The sequence below is a fragment of the Pithys albifrons genome, chromosome 6 (assembly GCF_047495875.1).
Source record: "Pithys albifrons albifrons isolate INPA30051 chromosome 6, PitAlb_v1, whole genome shotgun sequence".
Classification (NCBI taxonomy): Eukaryota; Metazoa; Chordata; class Aves; order Passeriformes; family Thamnophilidae; genus Pithys; species Pithys albifrons.
In genome coordinates this window covers 63,676,844-63,695,122 of record NC_092463.1, presented here as the reverse complement: position 1 = coordinate 63,695,122, position 18,279 = coordinate 63,676,844, and the positions used below count along the sequence as shown (strand labels likewise).

At 41.3% G+C, this 18,279-nt stretch overlaps 1 protein-coding gene across 1 annotated transcript; it reads left to right on the top strand.

Moving 5' to 3' along the window:
• Positions 1–33: 33 nt before the first annotated feature.
• NADSYN1 (NAD synthetase 1) lies at positions 34–18,171 on the top strand. Its single transcript, XM_071559255.1, has 21 exons — positions 34–191; positions 326–386; positions 1,138–1,254; positions 2,073–2,126; positions 2,517–2,606; positions 3,955–4,006; positions 4,660–4,748; positions 5,831–5,948; positions 7,180–7,311; positions 8,083–8,157; positions 8,332–8,456; positions 8,674–8,722; positions 9,375–9,477; positions 10,622–10,790; positions 11,128–11,263; positions 12,464–12,570; positions 13,338–13,469; positions 14,028–14,097; positions 14,703–14,831; positions 15,268–15,444; positions 17,678–18,171. The coding sequence occupies exons 1-21, from the start codon at positions 107–109 to the stop codon at positions 17,729–17,731; spliced, it is 2,124 nt and encodes a 707-aa protein (XP_071415356.1). The 5' UTR covers positions 34–106; the 3' UTR covers positions 17,732–18,171.
• Positions 18,172–18,279: the final 108 nt, after the last annotated feature.

The window sequence follows — 18,279 nt, the reverse complement described above, 5'->3', positions numbered from 1 at the left end:
GAGGAGGAGCTGGACGATGGAGGGAGGGAGCGGGAGGAGGAGCGGGCGGAGCGGAGGGGGCGGCAGCGGCAGCAGCAGCGGCAACGCTGGCACAGGTAGAGCCGTGATGGGCCGGGCGGTGACTGTGGCCACCTGCGCCCTGAATCAGTGGGCTCTGGACTTTGAGGGCAACCTGGAGAGGATTGTGAGAAGTGAGTGCGGGGGTTGCCCCTGCCCCTGGGAAGCCTCCCTGTCCCTCCCTCCGCCCCTTCTCCCTGCCTGCCTCACGCAGCTGGGCCTGGGCCGCGGGCAGGGCCCAGGGCTCACCCAACACTCTTCCTTCCAGGTATCGGCATCGCCAGGAGCAGAGGGGCTCGGTACCGGCTGGGGCCGGAGCTCGAGGTCTGGTAAGAGAAGAGCGGGGGATGGGCCGGGGGCGGCCACGCAGCGAACCCAGAGCTGGCCCTGACAGTGCCCAGTGCTTATTGCAGAGCTGCTCTACCCAAAGGCCAGCCTAACACAGAGCTGCTCTGCCCAAAGGCCAGCCTAACACAGAGCTGGGCCCGACACTGCCCCGTGCTTATTGCAGAGCTGCTTTACCCAAAGCTGGGCCTAAGGCAGAGCTGCCCTGCCCAAAGCTGGGCTTATTATTGCAGAGCTGCCCTCCCAAAGCTGGGCCTAACATTGCCCAAAGCTGGGCTTATTATTGCAGAGCTGCCCTCCCAAAGCTGGACTTATTGCAGAGCTGCTCTGCCCAAAGCTGGGCCTAATGCTGCCCAAAGCTCAGCCTAACATAGAGCTGCTCTGCCCAAAACTGGGCTTAACACGTACAGGTGCAAGGGGAAGCGCTGTAGTTTTGAGCTCAGGGCTGGTTTGCCTTGGAAACCTGACTGGTACCAATCAATTTTTGGCCTATTTCAGCGAGTTTTCCTTCAGAGAAACTGGAACTCTGAATTCTGCATCCTGCCCTTGGCAGCAGAATCACAGGCAGGAGTTTTAAATGCAGGCAGCAGGGATGGTGTTGACAGCATTGCTCCTCATGTTCTGAATAAATTACCTGTATGGGTGAAGTTGCCACAGTCTGAGGTAGGTCTGGTTCTTCAGCTCTGGTGCTGTTTTGGCTGAATTTTTGATTTCCTACTTTTATTTTATATGCAGTGGTTACGGCTGCTCAGATCACTATTATGAATCAGACACACTTCTGCATTCATTTCAAGTTCTGGGAAAGCTCTTGGAGTCTCCAGCTACTCAAGATATTATTTGTGATGTGGGAATGTAAGTTGGGGTTTTTTGTACATATGATAAAGGGATAGGTCTTTAGGGAATGCTGCCTTTGCCAGGATTCTGGATAGCAGGAGCTCTGCACCAAACTTTGAAATTGCCCTACTTTTAATTACCATGACGAAGACTGCGACAGGCCGAGCTGTTTCTGAAAGAAAATACTTTCAGAGATTCCTGGAGGTTGAGCCCTTTTAGAGATAAATAGGATAATTACAGTTATTTGTTGGGAACTTTAACGGCTTAGCCCTGTTTGCCTGTTTGTGTTGGATGTGACACCAAGGGCTTTATAAATTGAGTGTCTTTTAGGAATTCTGGGGCTGAGTAACTTGCTTTGACTGACAGACATCTTTAGGCAACATAAGTGTATGTCAGAATCTCTGAAACCATTGTAAGTCACATGGTGACAGTGAGCAGTGATAAATTATAACTGTAAAAATCACTTAGATGTTAGTATTGATTTATTGATGCATTGATTTTTAACTGGGCTGATAGTATCAAGGGAAATCAGCTTTGGCTAAATAAGTTGGCCCAGCCATGGGGATTTATTCTGGTCTGCTTGTGTTCCTAAGGCAGGACACTGCTTGGGTAGTAGTTGATACATCTAAGACTGACAGGATAGTCAGTAACTCTGATTTTTTTCAAACAACTACTTGAATTAAAAAACTAGAAACTAAAACTATATGTATTTTTTAGCTTAATACCCTCTACTGAAGTCTTAAAAAGTTTTTGTGCAGTAAAGTAGATTCTGTAGCTTCTTTAAAATTTCATTTAAGGTGCTTAGGCACTGCTAACTTTGCTTCTTATTTTGATAGGCCTGTTCTGCACAGAAATGTTCGCTATAATTGTCGGGTGATCTTTTTAAATAAGTAAGTTCTTTACATGTTTTGAGGGGTAACACATTAGTGTATTCTTTCAAAGAGCTATTCAGCCTTCTAAAAGATTCTTCAGTTCTATGTAGTGTGATGCAGTTATTTTCCTATCAATTAAATTTTGAGAGAGACAACTAATGGTTTTCATTTTCTCTTTTTCATTTCTGATTTTGCAGAAACTAAATTCCCACTGCTTTCTGAAAGACTTCAGAAAACCCCCTTGAGTTTGCAAACAGAAACTGTAAAAATGTTTGTATGTAGTAATGGTTTAACATACTCTGTAACAGGATAAAAAAAGAGTTGATCTTAACTAATGTTCATATATAGCCTTGTTTGGTTGTACATCAGGTCTTAACTTGCCCTTCTTGTTTTGTTGTATGATTTAAGGAAAATTATTCTGATCAGACCAAAAATAGCATTGGCAAACGCAGGAAACTACAGGGAGCTTAGATGGTTCACCCCATGGAGCAAAGCAAGGTATGCTGGTGACTCTTAAAGTTCTGTTTAAAAACAGCTTGCTGTTTGCAGCCACAGATTGAATCCTCTGCAGCAAATAGTGGTCTATTCATTATAGATCTAGTTTCTAGCTGGGATTTAGCATTGTTGACCATGCATTTCTGTGTTGGGTCCAGTCCTGTTTAACATCTTTATTAATGATTTAGATGAGGAGATTGAGTCCATCATCAGCAAATTTGCTGATGACACCAAGTTGGGAGGGAGTGTTGACCTGCTGGAAGACAGGAGGGCTCTGCAGAGGGATCTGGATAGACTTGAGAGATGGGCTGATTCCAATGGGATAAAGTTCAACAAGGCCAAGTGCAGGTCTTGCCCTTTGGCCACAACAACCCCCTGCAGCGCTCCAGGCTGGGCACAGAGTGGCTGGAGAGCAGCCAGGCAGAGGGACCTGGGGGGACTGAGGGACAGGAAGCTCAAAAGGAGCCAACAGTGTGCCCAGGTGGCCAAGAAGGCCAATGGGATCCTGGCCTGCATCAAAAATAGCGTGGCCAGCAGGCCCAGGGCAGTGACCCTTCCCCTGGACTCTGCGTCGGTGAGGCCACACCTTGAGTGTTGTGTTCAGTTCTGGGCCCCTCAGTTCAGGAAAGAGATTGAGGGGCTGGAGCGGGGCCAGAGAAGAGCAACAAGGCTGGAGAAGGGACTGGAGCACAAGTGCTGTGAGGAGAGGCTGAGGGAGCTGGGGTTGTTTAGCCTGGAGAAGAAGAGGCTCAGAGGTGACCTCAGCACTGTCTAGAACTCCCTGAAGGGAAGTTCCAGCCAGGTGGGGGTTGGTCTCTTCTCCCAGGCACTCAGCAACAGGACAAGGGGGCACGATGGGCTCAAGCTCTGCCAGGGGAAATTTAAGTTGGAGAGCAGAAAAAAATTCTTTGCAGAGAGAGTGCTCAGGCATTGGAATGGCCTGCCCAGAGAGGGGGTGGATTCCCCATCCCTGGAGGTTTTTAAGGTGAGATTGGCCGTGGCACTGAGTGCCATGATCTGGTAAAGGGACTGGAGTTGGACCAAGGGTTGGACTGGATGATCTCGGAGGTCTTTTCCGACCCAAGCAAAACTTAAAAAAAAAAAAACCAACAAAAAAAAACCAACCACAAACCAAAAAAAGAGGGATGTTGCCAGCTTGTAATCTTACCATTTGTGATTTACTGCGCAGAAAATATTAAGGTGGTTTTATTATTTTTAAATTCATATAGCCCTGTACAACTTCAATATGGTTTCTTTAACCAGTGTTAGAAGGTATCAGAACGTGGAGATGAGAATCAGTTTTTATGCTGTTATTTACATAATGCATTCACAATTTATAAACTTGCTTTAGGCACGTGGAGGAGTATTTTCTACCCAGGATAATTCAGGAAGTGACTGGACAGGTAAGTTGCTTTTCTTAACTTCCACCTTCAGCAATTAAAAACTGTAGTACCCTAAATTCTGCTGCCAGTCATGTTGCAGATTTATAGGTTTCAATGCTAGTTCTCAGTTACATTAAATGAGAGCAGAATTTAACCTTGGGTATGTTTGTGGCAGCAGCACAAGCAAATTTTAAATCTGCCTCAGTTATTTGTACATGCGGGACCTTGATTGTCTCATGTTGCACAATTTTAGTACTGCATTTATCTGTGCTTGATACTGGAATTGAGGGTATGTTTTTAGGTTAAAAAAATTAAGAAAATCATTTAGCTTTCTTGATCTAAAACTTGGGGTGTTTTCCACTGAAGCAGGAGTATCATTCCTAGCAACAGACAGTCTCTGCTTTGTAGAATGTTAATTCCTGTCATGAATCAAAGCACTGGATCTGGATACTACTGAAATTTCAACATAAAATTTCGGTCACTCCAGAAATTTGTGGTTTAGAGCTTTTTTTTTTTTTCTTGGTACAAACTGAAGTAAAGTGTAATATGATTGGTAGTCACTCATTTCACATGAGTGAGTATTCAATTTTATTTTTTAAGCTTTGTAGTTAACTTTTTGAATTGAATAGATTCTTCTACCACATGTGTGTGAGGGTTTTCTTGGTTTTTCTCAGGAAACAGTTCCTTTTGGGGATGCAGTTCTAGCAACCAAAGATACTTGCCTAGGGGCAGAAATGTGTGAAGAACTCTGGACACCAAACAGGTAAAGAGGAAAAAGAAATGAAAAACAATCTAAAACACCCTGGACCTGCCTGAAATAAATGTTTGAAAAGATCAGCTTGTTATTCTTCCATATAATTTATCTCTCAGAAAGTGCAAGTAAGCTAAAATGTAATTAGGAGCAGTAAATACATTGTGAGAAAGATCTCCCTAGGCTTGGTGCAGGATGGCCAAGAAATTTGGGTGGTTAAACTAAATTAATTAGAAACAGAAGGTAGGATAGAAGTACCAGAAAGAAGCAGAATGAAAGGAGAGCCCTGAGGAAACAAATGACAGAAAACAGTAGTGCTCACATTCCTACACTGTTCAGCTTTCAGCTCAACCTAAGGCTGAAACGTCCTCTCTGGATACATGTCCCTAACTGGATTGAGGCTCAAAGGTATTTTGTATCAATTCTTAGTGTAGATTTTGTCTAGTAAACTAAATTTTGTATTATTCTCACTCACTGTATGTAGTCTCAAAATTTTGAGATTAATATTAGGTCTTTTAGTTACTCTGTTGCTTTTATCTTCAGATTTGCCAAACCACTTCTCTTAACAGACAAATGGAGCTCTGTTCAGTTTGACAAGACAGAGCATGGGCTTCTGGGCAGCATCACTTTGAGATGTGTCACTTTTCTGAAAAATTCAGCTGTTAGCTTAATCCTGCAGCATGAGAAACTGCATAAAGAGACAACAAAAAGTCACTAAGGGAAAGCCTAAGTAACATTTCCTGATATTATTTTAGTTTCTGTTACAATTTAGAGTTCTTCCTAATGACAAAGAAGATCCCTTTCACAAAGCTCTGATGTGGGGTAGAGCTGTGGCTGCATGAAAGCTGTTTACAACATAAACAAAGTGTTCCTGATACATTTCCAATCTCCAGTTACAGACATTAATTTTCTTGTAACTGCAGAAGGTCTGGTGTGTCAAAGCCGTGATTACTTTTTTAGTGTTTGTTACAACACTGTCAAAAAAAAAAGCAGAAAAATTCTCCTTCTTGTGGTTCTGTTATTGGATTTACTAAGAGACAAGGAAAATGGTCCCACAACTGACCTTGCCTTGTATGTCCCTATTGGTTTGACAGCCCCCACATTGAAATGGGACTTGATGGTGTGGAAATCTTCACTAACTCCTCTGGGAGTCACCATGTGCTGCGAAAGGCTCACACCAGGGTGGATTTGGTGAACTCTGCCACAGCAAAGGTCTGCACTTACAAAAATATAATTCTTTAAAAAATTTGTTTTAATTACCAAAAAAGGTTATGCACCTCATCTTGTTTTCAGAACACTCTGCTGTTCTGGGACAGGACATAGGAAGAGTGTGAGGGTCCTGACAGTCGTTGTAACTGGTTTCTTGTTTGGTAACCTGTAATTAACTCCCCTGATTGAATCAGCCATGGGGGAAGAGCGCTCTGGCTGGGGGAACTGTGCTCCTTTGGAAGAGAATAGAGAGAAAATACTTAATCACAGCAACTGACTTTGAATAATTGGAAATATGTGATATTGTATCTATACAGAGAATAACCATCTTGAAAGGGTGTTGCTGAATGCATTTTCTGCATATAAAGGGCAAACAACCAATGGCTGTCGTTTCTCCCTGTAGTACCTGTGTCTAAAGTCTCCCTCTGTATACCTTGTGTAATGAATTGGCAGCTTGTTGCCAGCTTGTAATTCCATCAATACACCCTTGACACATGTCAAAATCATGCAAAACTCTCTTTCATTTCCTAAAACTGATAGTTTCTTTCCCAATTTTTGTTCACAAAGCAACATTGTGTTTGAGAAACATCAGTAACTATATCAGGAAGGGGAAATAGAAGTCAGTGTTTAAACTCAGATTTAATTTTTCCTCCGTTATCTTCTTACTTAAAAAATATTTTTCTACTTTGAAAGAAGAGAAGCAATTAGACTGTAATCCTATCTAACAATGATGGGGACAAAAATAAAGCAATAAGTGTACATTACACTGTGAAAAGTGTGCAGGTGCTTTGTCATTGTAATTTAACATGCTTTGGTTATATTTAACAGTATCTGCTCTGTTCTCAGATGCCCAAACAAAGCTTCTGTCATCATCTTCCTGCTTTTCTTAATCTCAAATTGAACTTAGAATTTCAATTTGAAAGTGCAGCCCTCACTATTTGGACTAGTGGAATGACTCTTGGTACTAATAGAAGACTCCTGTTTTCCAGCACTGTGAAAAGGATAGAGCTCCCTTGCACCATTTACTCATGTCATTACTTGTTTCTGTCATGCATATGTCATGCAAAGTACCTTCTCAAATGGACAAGGGAAAGTCTCAGCCATAAATGATTTGCAAGGTCTACAAAGGTTGTAAGAAGGGCAGGAACAGAGATAACATTTTGTCCTTTAACATCCTGTCATGTGCTGGTTCTGAACAGCTTTTGTTGTTTTTTTTCCCTGCATTCCTCCCCAGAATGGTGGAATATATATTCTGGCCAATCAGAAGGGCTGTGACGGTGATCGTCTGTATTATGATGGCTGTGCCATGATTTCCATGAATGGAGAAACAGTTGCCCAAGGATCCCAGTTTTCCCTGGATGATGTGGTAATATGTTCACCCTAGAGCTGCTAGTTACAGCTTAGTAAAGTTACATTTATGCTCAACACGTGTTGAGCACTCAGTGTCCCAGACATTCCAGACACAGGTCCATGTCTCTAGACTAATAAAGATGTATTTTAACTATGCCATTCAACTAGAGGCAAGTTCTTTTCTTAGTCAAATTGCCTAGACCTGATCTACAGTAGCTCTCCTGCTTTTGTGAGGGAGGAAGAGCTTCATGAAAACTGTGTGTCCGATCACCGTGTGTGGGAGAGACTCTGTTAACGTACATTCCCTTATCTAGAGAATGAAAGGGCAATGATTGCAGTGTTCTAATTATGACCCAGTTTTGAGACAAAAGGTTTCGTAGGACTTTCTGAAGTAAAGCTCACCCTTTCTCTGTAGATTTGTCATCCAAATTGTAGGTTTCCTCACATTATGTGGCAAATCCATCCCTTTCCACATTGTGCTTCTTGCCTTTTCCTTTGCCACAGCTGATGGTGAACCTTTTGTTCAGCCATCTGACAAGGGCTATAAATTTGTCCTAGTTTATGGGTGTCCCAGTGTACTCAGTGAGGCAAGTTGGTTGTGCTCCCTTTGTAATCTAAGGGATTCTACTGAGCCAGAGATAAGTTGTGGGGTGAGCATAAAAATCTGCATTGAAAAAGTTCCCCAACATTTCTTATGGTCCAGGCCTGCCAAGCATTGTTCATCTGTTGGTGTAGAACTAATGTAGCCAACTAATGTGTAGATCTAATGTTGCCAACCTTTCCACAGGAGGTGCTGGTTGCCACTCTGGACTTGGAGGATGTTCGAAGTTACAGAGCAGAGATTTCATCTCGTAACTTGGCAGTAAGAATTCTTTAGGGAGGTCATGTTTGTAAACTCTGCCAGGCTGGAATAGTTACTGAATTTAAAAAGTATTTGCATGTCTTGATCTTCACGGTGTTCTATAGATCTGATGTTTTATAGGTATATGCTGCTTTAAAATTGATGTCTTGTGAATTCTTCTGTCCTGTTGCTCAGGCAAGTAAAGTGAATCCTTATCCCAGGGTAAAAGTGAATTTTACTCTGTCATGTCCTGATGATGTAGCTGTACCTACCTGCGTGCCAATCCAGTGGAGATACCACAGTCCTGAGGAGGAGATCAGGTAAGCATTCCCTGAATTTGTTGCTTGAAAATTACTTTGATTAAAAAAAAACCCAAACCCAACCAAAACTCAAATAAACCAAAGAAAGAGATAAACATAAGATGTTATTTAGATTTAGGTAAAAAAAGTAGCTCACTGGAAGACCACAGGGAATATGTTGACTTGCTTAGGTGTTATTCCATACCTCCCTTAGAATAATCATGTTCTGTAATTTCAGCCTTGGACCTGCATGTTGGCTGTGGGACTATTTAAGGCGCAGCAAACAGGTAAGAACAACTGGATTTGGTCTTTGCCTTGGTTACACATCACCTTCTGTGCCACAGGGACAGTACCTGTTGCTGTCCTGTGCTGCTGGGAATGCAAAGGGATGTTAATCCAAGGTTCAAAATTAAGAGTTTTTCACTCATAGCTCATTGACTTAAGAATTGACTTCCAAGGGTGACTTCAGTGTGCTCTTTGCACCTTTCCCTAGGAATTATACTTTCTCTGGAAGCAACAGTCAAGCTTACCTAACAAAGGGGATTTCTTCCTACTGCTTTTCAGTAAGGAAAATACTTGAATGGTATCATGGAGATTTGTAAAATAAGCAGAGTGACATGAGCTTGTAATTCAGTTTAATAGTAAAGTAGATATGAAAAATGTAAACCTTTCTAATAGTTCTTCTCTCTTACTAGAGGGTAAAACATACTAGAAGTTTTTCTAGCCCGAGGGTTTATACTGACTACTTGTTTGATTACCCAGTTGAGGAGAGTTTGAGGGTTTACTCTGGGTGGTTTGTTTTGTTTTTCCCCAGCAGACTATAAGCAACTTGAACAATGCACCTGTCACTCTTTTACAAGGATGTGTTTCTGAATAGTAACAATACATATTTTTTTCTGATTTTGCTACGTGGAACATCTTCCTTGCTCTATTTTCAAGGCAGGATTTCTCCTACCTCTTAGTGGTGGAATTGACAGCTCTGCTACAGCCTGCATAGTGTATTCCATGTGTCACCAGGTTTGCCTGGCAGTCAAGAATGGAAGTAAGTACATCTGTGTCTCACCAGCCATGCTGTTGGTGCAGGAGGTCATTATTGGCGGACTATTTCTGATGGAGTCCTTTGTATCTTTTCAGAAATGCCATCAAAAAATGTGTATCCAGATTCAGATTCTTTGAATTGGTGTAATAGTTTTCATTTTGGATTTAAGAATTGGATGTGGAACTCGGAATAGTTTCTGTCAGGAGTACTGTTTATTGCTCATGTAGTTTTGGTATTTCAGTTTATCCTGAAAATTTTGACCTCCTATTAAAAATGCATTACAAAACATGGTTAGGCATGGTTCAAGTTCTTAAAGTGACTTTAAGTACACTTTGTACACTTAACTAAGCCTTGTACATCATGGATTATTGTGCTGGTTTAAAGAAAAACCGGCAGGAGAAACGAACCCAACACAAGAGAAATTATAAGTCAGAGTTACAATTTAATAACAATATTACAATAAATGCAATGACACAAAGAGAAATTGGTTTTAACCCACAAAACCCAGCAGTATAACCCAGTCCCCTGGGGTACAAACACAATGGGGTTTGTTGGCCCCTGTGCTGAGCCCCACGTGGTTCCCTCGAGTCCAAAGTAAAAGGAGATGAAAAACTTGTTGGTGCAGATGATGGTCATAGTCTGGTCCAGAGTGGTGATCTCCTGTCGAGGCTCTCATCCTCCTCTGGATCCAGAGAGTGGTCCCAGAAGTCCCAAAACCCCCAAGATAATATGTGCTCAGGTCCAGGTGGGATCACCCAGTCCCTCCCCCAGGGCAGGGAGTTCAACAGTGGGTGATTTGACTCTGTCATTCATGGGGTATTTGGAATCGTTGCTGGCCCATGAGCAGACATGACCCCTCAGGCTGGGTGTGGAGGTGCCAAGGACTCCCTGGAGGGGAGTTATCACAGCTCTTATCTCACAGGCTTCTTTCCCACCCAGCTCCCAGCCTGAGGGGTCAGGTGTACCCTGGGCAGCTGCTGCAAAGGGTCCATTGTTAACAGTTCCTGGGAAATGGGATAGAGGATTTAGAATACACAGCTTTGGTCACACCCACACAGTGATACACTGGTCCCACCTGCTGAACTAGGACACCTGGGTAGCAGGAGTGCAACAATTTCCACTTTTGTTTCTTTTGGCCTGCCCTCAGATGCAGATGTGCTGGCTGATGCACGCAGGATTGTCCATGAGGAGACCTACATCCCTGAGGATCCTCGGGAATTCTGCAAGCGTGTCTTCACCACATGCTACATGGCCAGTGAGAACTCCTCCCAGGATACCTGCAACAGGGCCAAACTCCTGGCTGAGCAAATAGGCAGGTACATGCTGAGAAGGGCTGGGGAAAAAAAATGATGTTCTGGCAAAGACTTTCATCTAAAACTTTACAACTAAAATGGGAAAAGTAGGAGAGAAATAGGAGGTGTGTTAAATAGGAGTATTACAGATATTATTTAAGTGCTCATGTTAGGCAAACTTAGAAGTGTTTGGCAAAGGACAGACTCTGGGAAGTATTATTTTTTCCTAAATTTCTTCATACCAGATCTGAGATGTCAGCAGCCTTAAAACATCACGATGGGTGGGGGTTTTTGCTTTTTAATGCGATTTTATGTAGTCAGATTGTGCTGGTTGGGTCACTTCTGCTTGACTTGTTCTCAGCTATCACATCAACCTGAACATAGATGTGGCTGTGAAGGCTGTTGTGGGGATTTTCAGCGTGGTGACAGGTCGAACTCCCCGATTTTCTGTCCATGGAGGGAGCAGCAGAGAAAGTGTAGCACTGCAGAATGTACAGGTGTGTGCCATGGAGGCTGAATCAGGTCAGACACTTTTGGTTGTGTTTTTTTCTGAACTTGTGGTATGTCCCTGAAGATTCATGGGCTTCCAGTAAATGCTTGTCTGCAGCAGAAATCTACAGTCTCACATAATTCAGGAGGAGACCAATTGTTTGTGACTTCTCTAGGATGGTCAGGAAGGACTAGTATATGCCTGTTTCCCATTAATGGCACTGGTCTAGGTGCTCTTTATAAAAGCATTCCAACAGAAAGTTGCCAGGTCAGGAAAATGAGCAGCAAAATATCCTAATAGGCAAGTCTGAGTCCAGTAGGATTGTGGGAAGTCAAGACCCAAAACCACTGCTGCTGTACACTTTCCTCTGGTGAATGTTAGCAACTTTTGAAAGGCTTTGATGGAGAAATCAAGCTTACCCATTTCAATTCCTAAGGTAGAAGAGAATATATTAGTTGTTGTTTTTTTACATCAGAAGGTATTTAATCTTCATTAGGCTTGTTTTGGCCTGTTCTTAAAAGCTTCCAACTTAACTAGCAACTCTGCTTTAATTCTGGATTAAATGTTGGTTTTCCTGTTTGATAGTTTTGTGATAGTTTTATGTTAGTTTCTCCCTCTGTTACTGGAGAAATCCAGCTGTCTCCTCTGGAAGCAGACATTGGATCCTTCATCAGCTTTTGGGCAACAGGATGGGCTTCAGTCACACAAGGTTGTGGTGATTTGCTTAACATCACCCACAACTGTGACTGGAGCTGGAGGCTGAATGCCAGGTTGCTTTGGTATTATTGCCATCCTTGTTAAAAGCTGAGTTTCAGAATGGGGACAAAAGCAAAGTGAACTTGTTACAAATGTCATGTATTAAAATAAAGGGATTTATTTACTTTATAAAAGGGTATGGTAGACAGATGGTTTATCTGCACACTTTGTCCTTCATGGATCCTTGTAGGAGGTAGAAAGTGGCAACTACTCTGCATTCTGCAATTCAGAGCAGAACAAACTTGCTCAGTCATGTGAGTCTGTGGCAGTAGCAGATACTGAAGCTGGCTTTACTACTTTTTAATCTTCTCCACAAGAGCACTGTTCTTGCAGTAACACTCCCTTACATTTTGTTCTTCATTGGTTTGTTGAGGGAATTGATTAATAAAAGTGACTGGGGAGAAATCACTGTGCTTTGTAAATTTGCTTTCTTTTTCATTTTGCTTTTCAGGCTAGAATAAGAATGGTCCTTGCCTACCTGTTTGCTCAGCTGTCACTCTGGGCTCGTGGGCTGCCAGGGGGACTGCTGGTGCTGGGATCAGCCAATGTGGATGAAAGGTTGGTGAAAATTAGAAATCTAAACCCAGCTGGAACAGGTCACTGCATTTCCTTGCAACTCTACCAAATCCCAGTGAAGATTAGTACTCAGAAGATGTAAAAAAACTCCTAAGAATACACTGATAACAGTGAAATTAATTAGAATAGTTGAATCAGTATGAATAGAAAATTGTATGTTTTTTAGAAGTTTAGCCTAAGTATTGCTGTAGTTTTCCAATAAAATACTGCTTTCAGTAGAGCTTGCCCTGTGCATTCACTGGGTTAACTTCCCAGTTTGTGGCATTTTCAAGTACTATATTAGGAATTAAGATCTGTACTTGGGGTTGAAAAACAGATTTAAAAATCTGAGGTACTGATATTAGAGCAGTCTATTTGAAGATTAAAGCAATCCCTCTAAGCCTGTGGGACTGCTAACCTCTCAAGCTGTGAGACTACTGTGTGCTGGTTCTGTGGGTGTTTGGGGTTTTATTTTTTTAATTGGCCAGCACAGTATTTCAATTGTTTTGCATCAAATATGTTTCCTTAGCACAGACAGTTTTGCAGTGCTTTGTAATTGTTTAAAATACCATCTCGTGGTAATTTCCTGGCTTTAGGATAGCCCCGTTGTAGCTGAATGTGTTTGCCCCTTAGGTATAAATATGTTAAAAAGACACAGTCTGTTCCTCTCTTTATTCTAAACAAAAATTCTCTATGGTATAAATGATTATACTAGTCTATAGTTACAGTATTATTTTCAATTACAATATAAAATCTCTGCTCTTGCTCAGTCTCCGGGGTTACTTGACCAAGTATGATTGCTCCAGTGCTGATATCAACCCCATTGGTGGAATCAGCAAGACTGATTTGAAGAATTTCATACAATATTGCATCGAAAACTTCCAGCTCACAGCCCTCAGAAGGTGAGCAGTGATTCAGGGACTATATTTGTTTGCAGCACATTTGGGGCTTTACACTTTGGCTTTCTCTACTTCCAGAACTGAGCTGCAGTAATATTCCCAGTGCTAATCAAGTGTTCTGCACACCCCTCTCCTTTGAAATGTGGGGGCTCACACAACTGTGTTCAAGCGTTTCTGCTGTTAATTCCACTGAATGAACTATTTGAACCAGATGCTTTGTTTTTTAAACCTGGAACAGCTTGCAGGTGCCACTTCCTTTGTTATCTAGTCCTTTAGCAGCTTAGCCTGCCCAGAGAGGTGGTGGATTCCCCATCCCTGGAGGTTTTTAAACTGAGACTGGACGTGGCACTGAGTGCCATGATCTGGTAAAGAGACTGGAGTTGGACCAAGGGTTGGACTTGATGATCTTGGAGGGCTTTTCCGACCCAATTGATTCTATGATTATGCTCTGAAAAAGTTTAGAATAAAGCATTTGATTTTTAGCAAACCAGACTGTTTTCTTAAATACCACTCATAACACTGGATAGAATTAATGTTTTTCATTTTACCTTTTCCTTACAGTATCATGTCAGCTCCACCCACGGCAGAGTTAGAGCCCCTGGTGGATGGACAAGTGGCTCAAACTGATGAGGTAATGGGCAGTGCCTTTAAAATGCTCTGGTAAGCCTTATCTCCACAATTTTGTGCAGTAACTATAGTTTACTCTTGTCTGTATTTGTGCTTATTGACAAGCATGTTGTAAACAGTGTTAAGGCTGCCAACAAGACACTAGTTAGTATCCCTGTCTATGCTGACAATAGTTTCTAAACCAGAAAATTAACTTTTTTTGAATGATTATACATTTTGGACACTTGGAAGGATGAGTGTTCTGAAACTGGGTTTGTTTTAAGATTTTTTAAATATCAAAAGAGAGTCAGTCAGAGCCTTAGTGGTATGAAAATGATTGGCATCAAAGCCCTTCCTTTTTCTCCCCATGCCCTTCTCTTTGTTATCCCCTTGGAAGAGAGAGGACTGGTGAGCCTAACAACTGCCTCTCAGGGCTCAAATCTCCCAGTTCAGAGAGATTCCAGTTATTTTTAATTCTTCTCATAGTACTACTATGTGTTTTTGACCCTGACCATTTCATTGGGGTATTTCTTTGATTAAACTGGGTTATTGTAATTGCTCCATAAAAGTATTAATTATAGTTTGCATAGTTAAGATTTTCAGTGACTCTGTGTGTGTGTGTGTTTTCAGGCAGACATGGGGATGACATATGCAGAGCTCTCAATCTATGGCAAATTAAGAAAAATTGGAAAGGCTGGACCATACAGTATGTTCTGTAAGCTGATTAATATGTGGAAGGAAATTTGTACTCCAAGAGAGGTAATATACCAAAAAGGGAAAAAATAATTTAATGTTTTTGCTGAAATAGACTGTGTTTGGAGTTGCTCTTAACTGAAAAGGATATTTTCATTATTTGGATATTTTCATTATTCTGTGTTTAGCAGAATATGCTGGAAGAGCTGGTCTGCATTTCTCAAATGGAGCTTGTTAAATTGCTAATTGTTAAAACAGTAGTTGGGTAATTTGAAAACAATTGCTTCAGAAGTACACCTACCTTCAAGGTCTCTGAAATCTAAGTGGCCAAGTTCTCCTGAAGCCTTTGGTTATATGCTCTGAAACAAAAAATGGCTCTTGCTCTTAAAGAATGTCTACACTGTGTAAAGGTAGAACACAGTCTCCAAAATACTCTTCTCCTCTAAATTTTTTAAATCCTAAGAAATTCATGTGATTAAAAGCTCTATTCTTGGTACACCAGGTGGCATCCAAGGTTAAGCATTTCTTCAGGATGTACTCAGTTAACAGGCACAAGATGACCACCCTTACACCTTCCTACCATGCTGAAAACTACAGCCCAGATGACAACAGGTTTGACCTGAGGCCTTTCCTTTACAACACCACGTGGTCCTGGCAATTCAGGTGTATAGATAAACAGGTAAATGCCCTCTTATCCCTGTGTGGTTTTATAGCTGAAGTCCTCACAGTGGCTTGAGCCTGGTTCCAGTGAATCTCCAGCAGAAGACAACCAATGTCTGCTTGGGGAAAGCTTGTAAGGCAGCAATTCCCTGTGAATGCTTCTCCCACCTGCTGCTGCAACAGCTCCTTTTTTAAACCTCACTTTAGTTGACTCATAAATATGTATGTGCTCCAACACAGAAACAGTAATGGTACCATTCTTAGTTTGAGCACTGTGAGGTGTGAAAGGCCTCAAGCAATTATAAGAACTGTGCTTAACTTTTTGTAGTTTTCAGCCACCTCTTCAAACTTACTTTAATGCCTCTTTTATGGCCAAAGTGCTGGAGTGAATGTAGAATTTTAGCACCTTGAAGATTTTTCTGCCAGAGATTTTACACCCCGGTTGCTTTTAAGAATATGTTTATGTATGTTATAAAATATTAATTCCTTCGCCTGTGAAATGCCAGACGTGTTGTAATAGTGTTTTATTACCTTGAAACCTGGAATAAAAGCTACCATGTGCAGTACTTTATTGTAGGTCTGTATAGTGGGGCTTTTTTTCTATCATTTTGGAATTTTTCCCAGTGAAGTCCAGGACAAAAGTTCTTTTGGCCTCAGTGGGAGTTGGGTAAAATATTTTTGTAGGGTCTGGACCAAAATGTGATTATTTTACACTTACTGTAAATGTGATTAAGATATTTTAATGATGCAGGATATTGTTACACTCTTTAACTGGATCTGTATGTAATAGCAGTTGTGCTGTACAAGGGTATTGGCCATTGCAACTTATTCCTGAAAACTGGGAGTCACGTTTGGGGAAGATTTTATTGTGTAGGCTACAGTAACCTGGACTGATAACTTGTGTAGCTTTTTGCAAGACTGGAAAATAATAACTTGAAATAGTGTGAATCAAATCTACCCTGCTCAAGACAGTAAATAAGGGAAGAGTTTCCTCTTATTGTATGTGTTCAACACAACTATAGTTCTGGTAATTCTGCTCCTGGGACTTATTCTGCACTTAAGGTTTTTCTGGCATGGTAACAGGCCTGTGAAAATAAGGCCTAAACTCACCATAAACCTCACCTTTAGTTAGGTAATGCCAGGTTTTCCTGTAGAAGAGTCGTGTTACAGCTCATTTGTGAATGGGAACAGTTTGGAGTGCTAATGATAGAGAAATATTTGTGGAAGGAGGTTTTCTGCTTTGAATGCTTGTAGTGTACTCAAGCTAATTTAGTTACCCACGCTCTTAAGTGCAAAATTCGCTTTGTATTTGGTGCAGAAGGAACAGGAGTAAGTGGAAGTTTAGATCATAGTGTTTGCTTGGAATTGCCACATATGCCCTTAGAGTCTTAATGTCATTTAGCTCTACCAAGCTGAGGGTTCCACCTATGGGGGTGAAATTCCTGGTGGCTTAGAGCAACCCTAGGAACTCCAGTAGCACTGGCTGTAACTTCTGCCTTGGAGCTGTGTCTGAAGTAAAGGATTTGTGGTCAGAGCATGCACTTTTAATGACTTCTAGGTGCCAAAATGTTCCCTGAGGTTTCAATAGGTGGCATAATTTGAAGGAGCTGTGATGTAGCTCAGAAGAAAGCTGGCACACCTACCCCCAGCAATCAGGTATCTGCAGGCTGTCTTCTGCTTTTTCCAGTCTTTACTGGTCATTCCACAAGATTAGCTGCATTTGGTCAAACCAAAAGGTTTATCAACCTTACAAAGCCCTGATCTTTGTGTGTCTTTCACCACCAGTAGCAGATATTGATGGAAGAATGTAAGAACAGGGAATTCATAATATGACTCTCCCTCTATATCCCCATATATTTTGGGAATGTGGAATTGAGTTTTCCAGACTTAAGAGATAACATGGAGAATGTTGTGTTTCGTTTGTGCTCTTGGTCTGTTCTCCCTGAGTGTAGAATCCTTCCTGCAGCTATTTGTATTGTTAGTCTTACCAACAGCTTAGCTTAGTAAAGCTAATTCCTTAAGTTTTAAGAACAGTGAAGGTCAGTTTTATAGACCCCTGTGTATGTGTGATGAAAAGCAAAAGTTTACCTTCTCTTTTGACTGCTCAGCTATGCCCTACCTAGAGTGTATCACACTGTCAGTTCCTGGTCAATGTGGGCTCTGCATTGTTTTGTGGTGGAAGTCTGAAATGACAGGAGACATTAAATGCAAGTTTATTTTTACTATTGAATTAGTTTCCTTTTTACTTGCAGGTATCTAAACTAGAAAAAAAGGAAGGAATTTCTCCAGTTGAAGATGTGGACTGATTTCCTGTCTTTTTAACTGTGGTAATTAATTTGCCAGGTAGAATGTTCAAAGCTGGATTACACTGTGATAATGAGCAGCAATGACCCAAACAACTGTTGAGCTGACCATTGCAATCAAGTAATTTTGGTTGTTTTTTACTGACTCTCTGGTTTATTCCCAATATACTTAAACTGTAATTTGGCTAAGGAATTGTTTATCGAGGACTGTCAGCTACTTAATTTAAAATATTTGGGTAAGCCATCAAGTAAATCATAAATAAATGCAGGGTAGTCTTTTGTGAAAGTAAATACACATACAAACATAAAGTTTGTTTCTGATAATTTGGATATGATTTTTGAGTAACATTCAGCTGAAAGTAAAATTTTAACAGTTCTGGAATGTTCTGTTGAGAGCAAAACCTATCTTGCTTTGCAATAAACTTGTAATTTGGCCATCCTAATTGACTCAGTTCTTATTTCACACATTTTTTATTTATCTAAAATTGTCTTTGTAGACTGGTCCACATAAGGTCTAATTCAGCAAGGTATTGGAAGCATGTCTGCCTTGA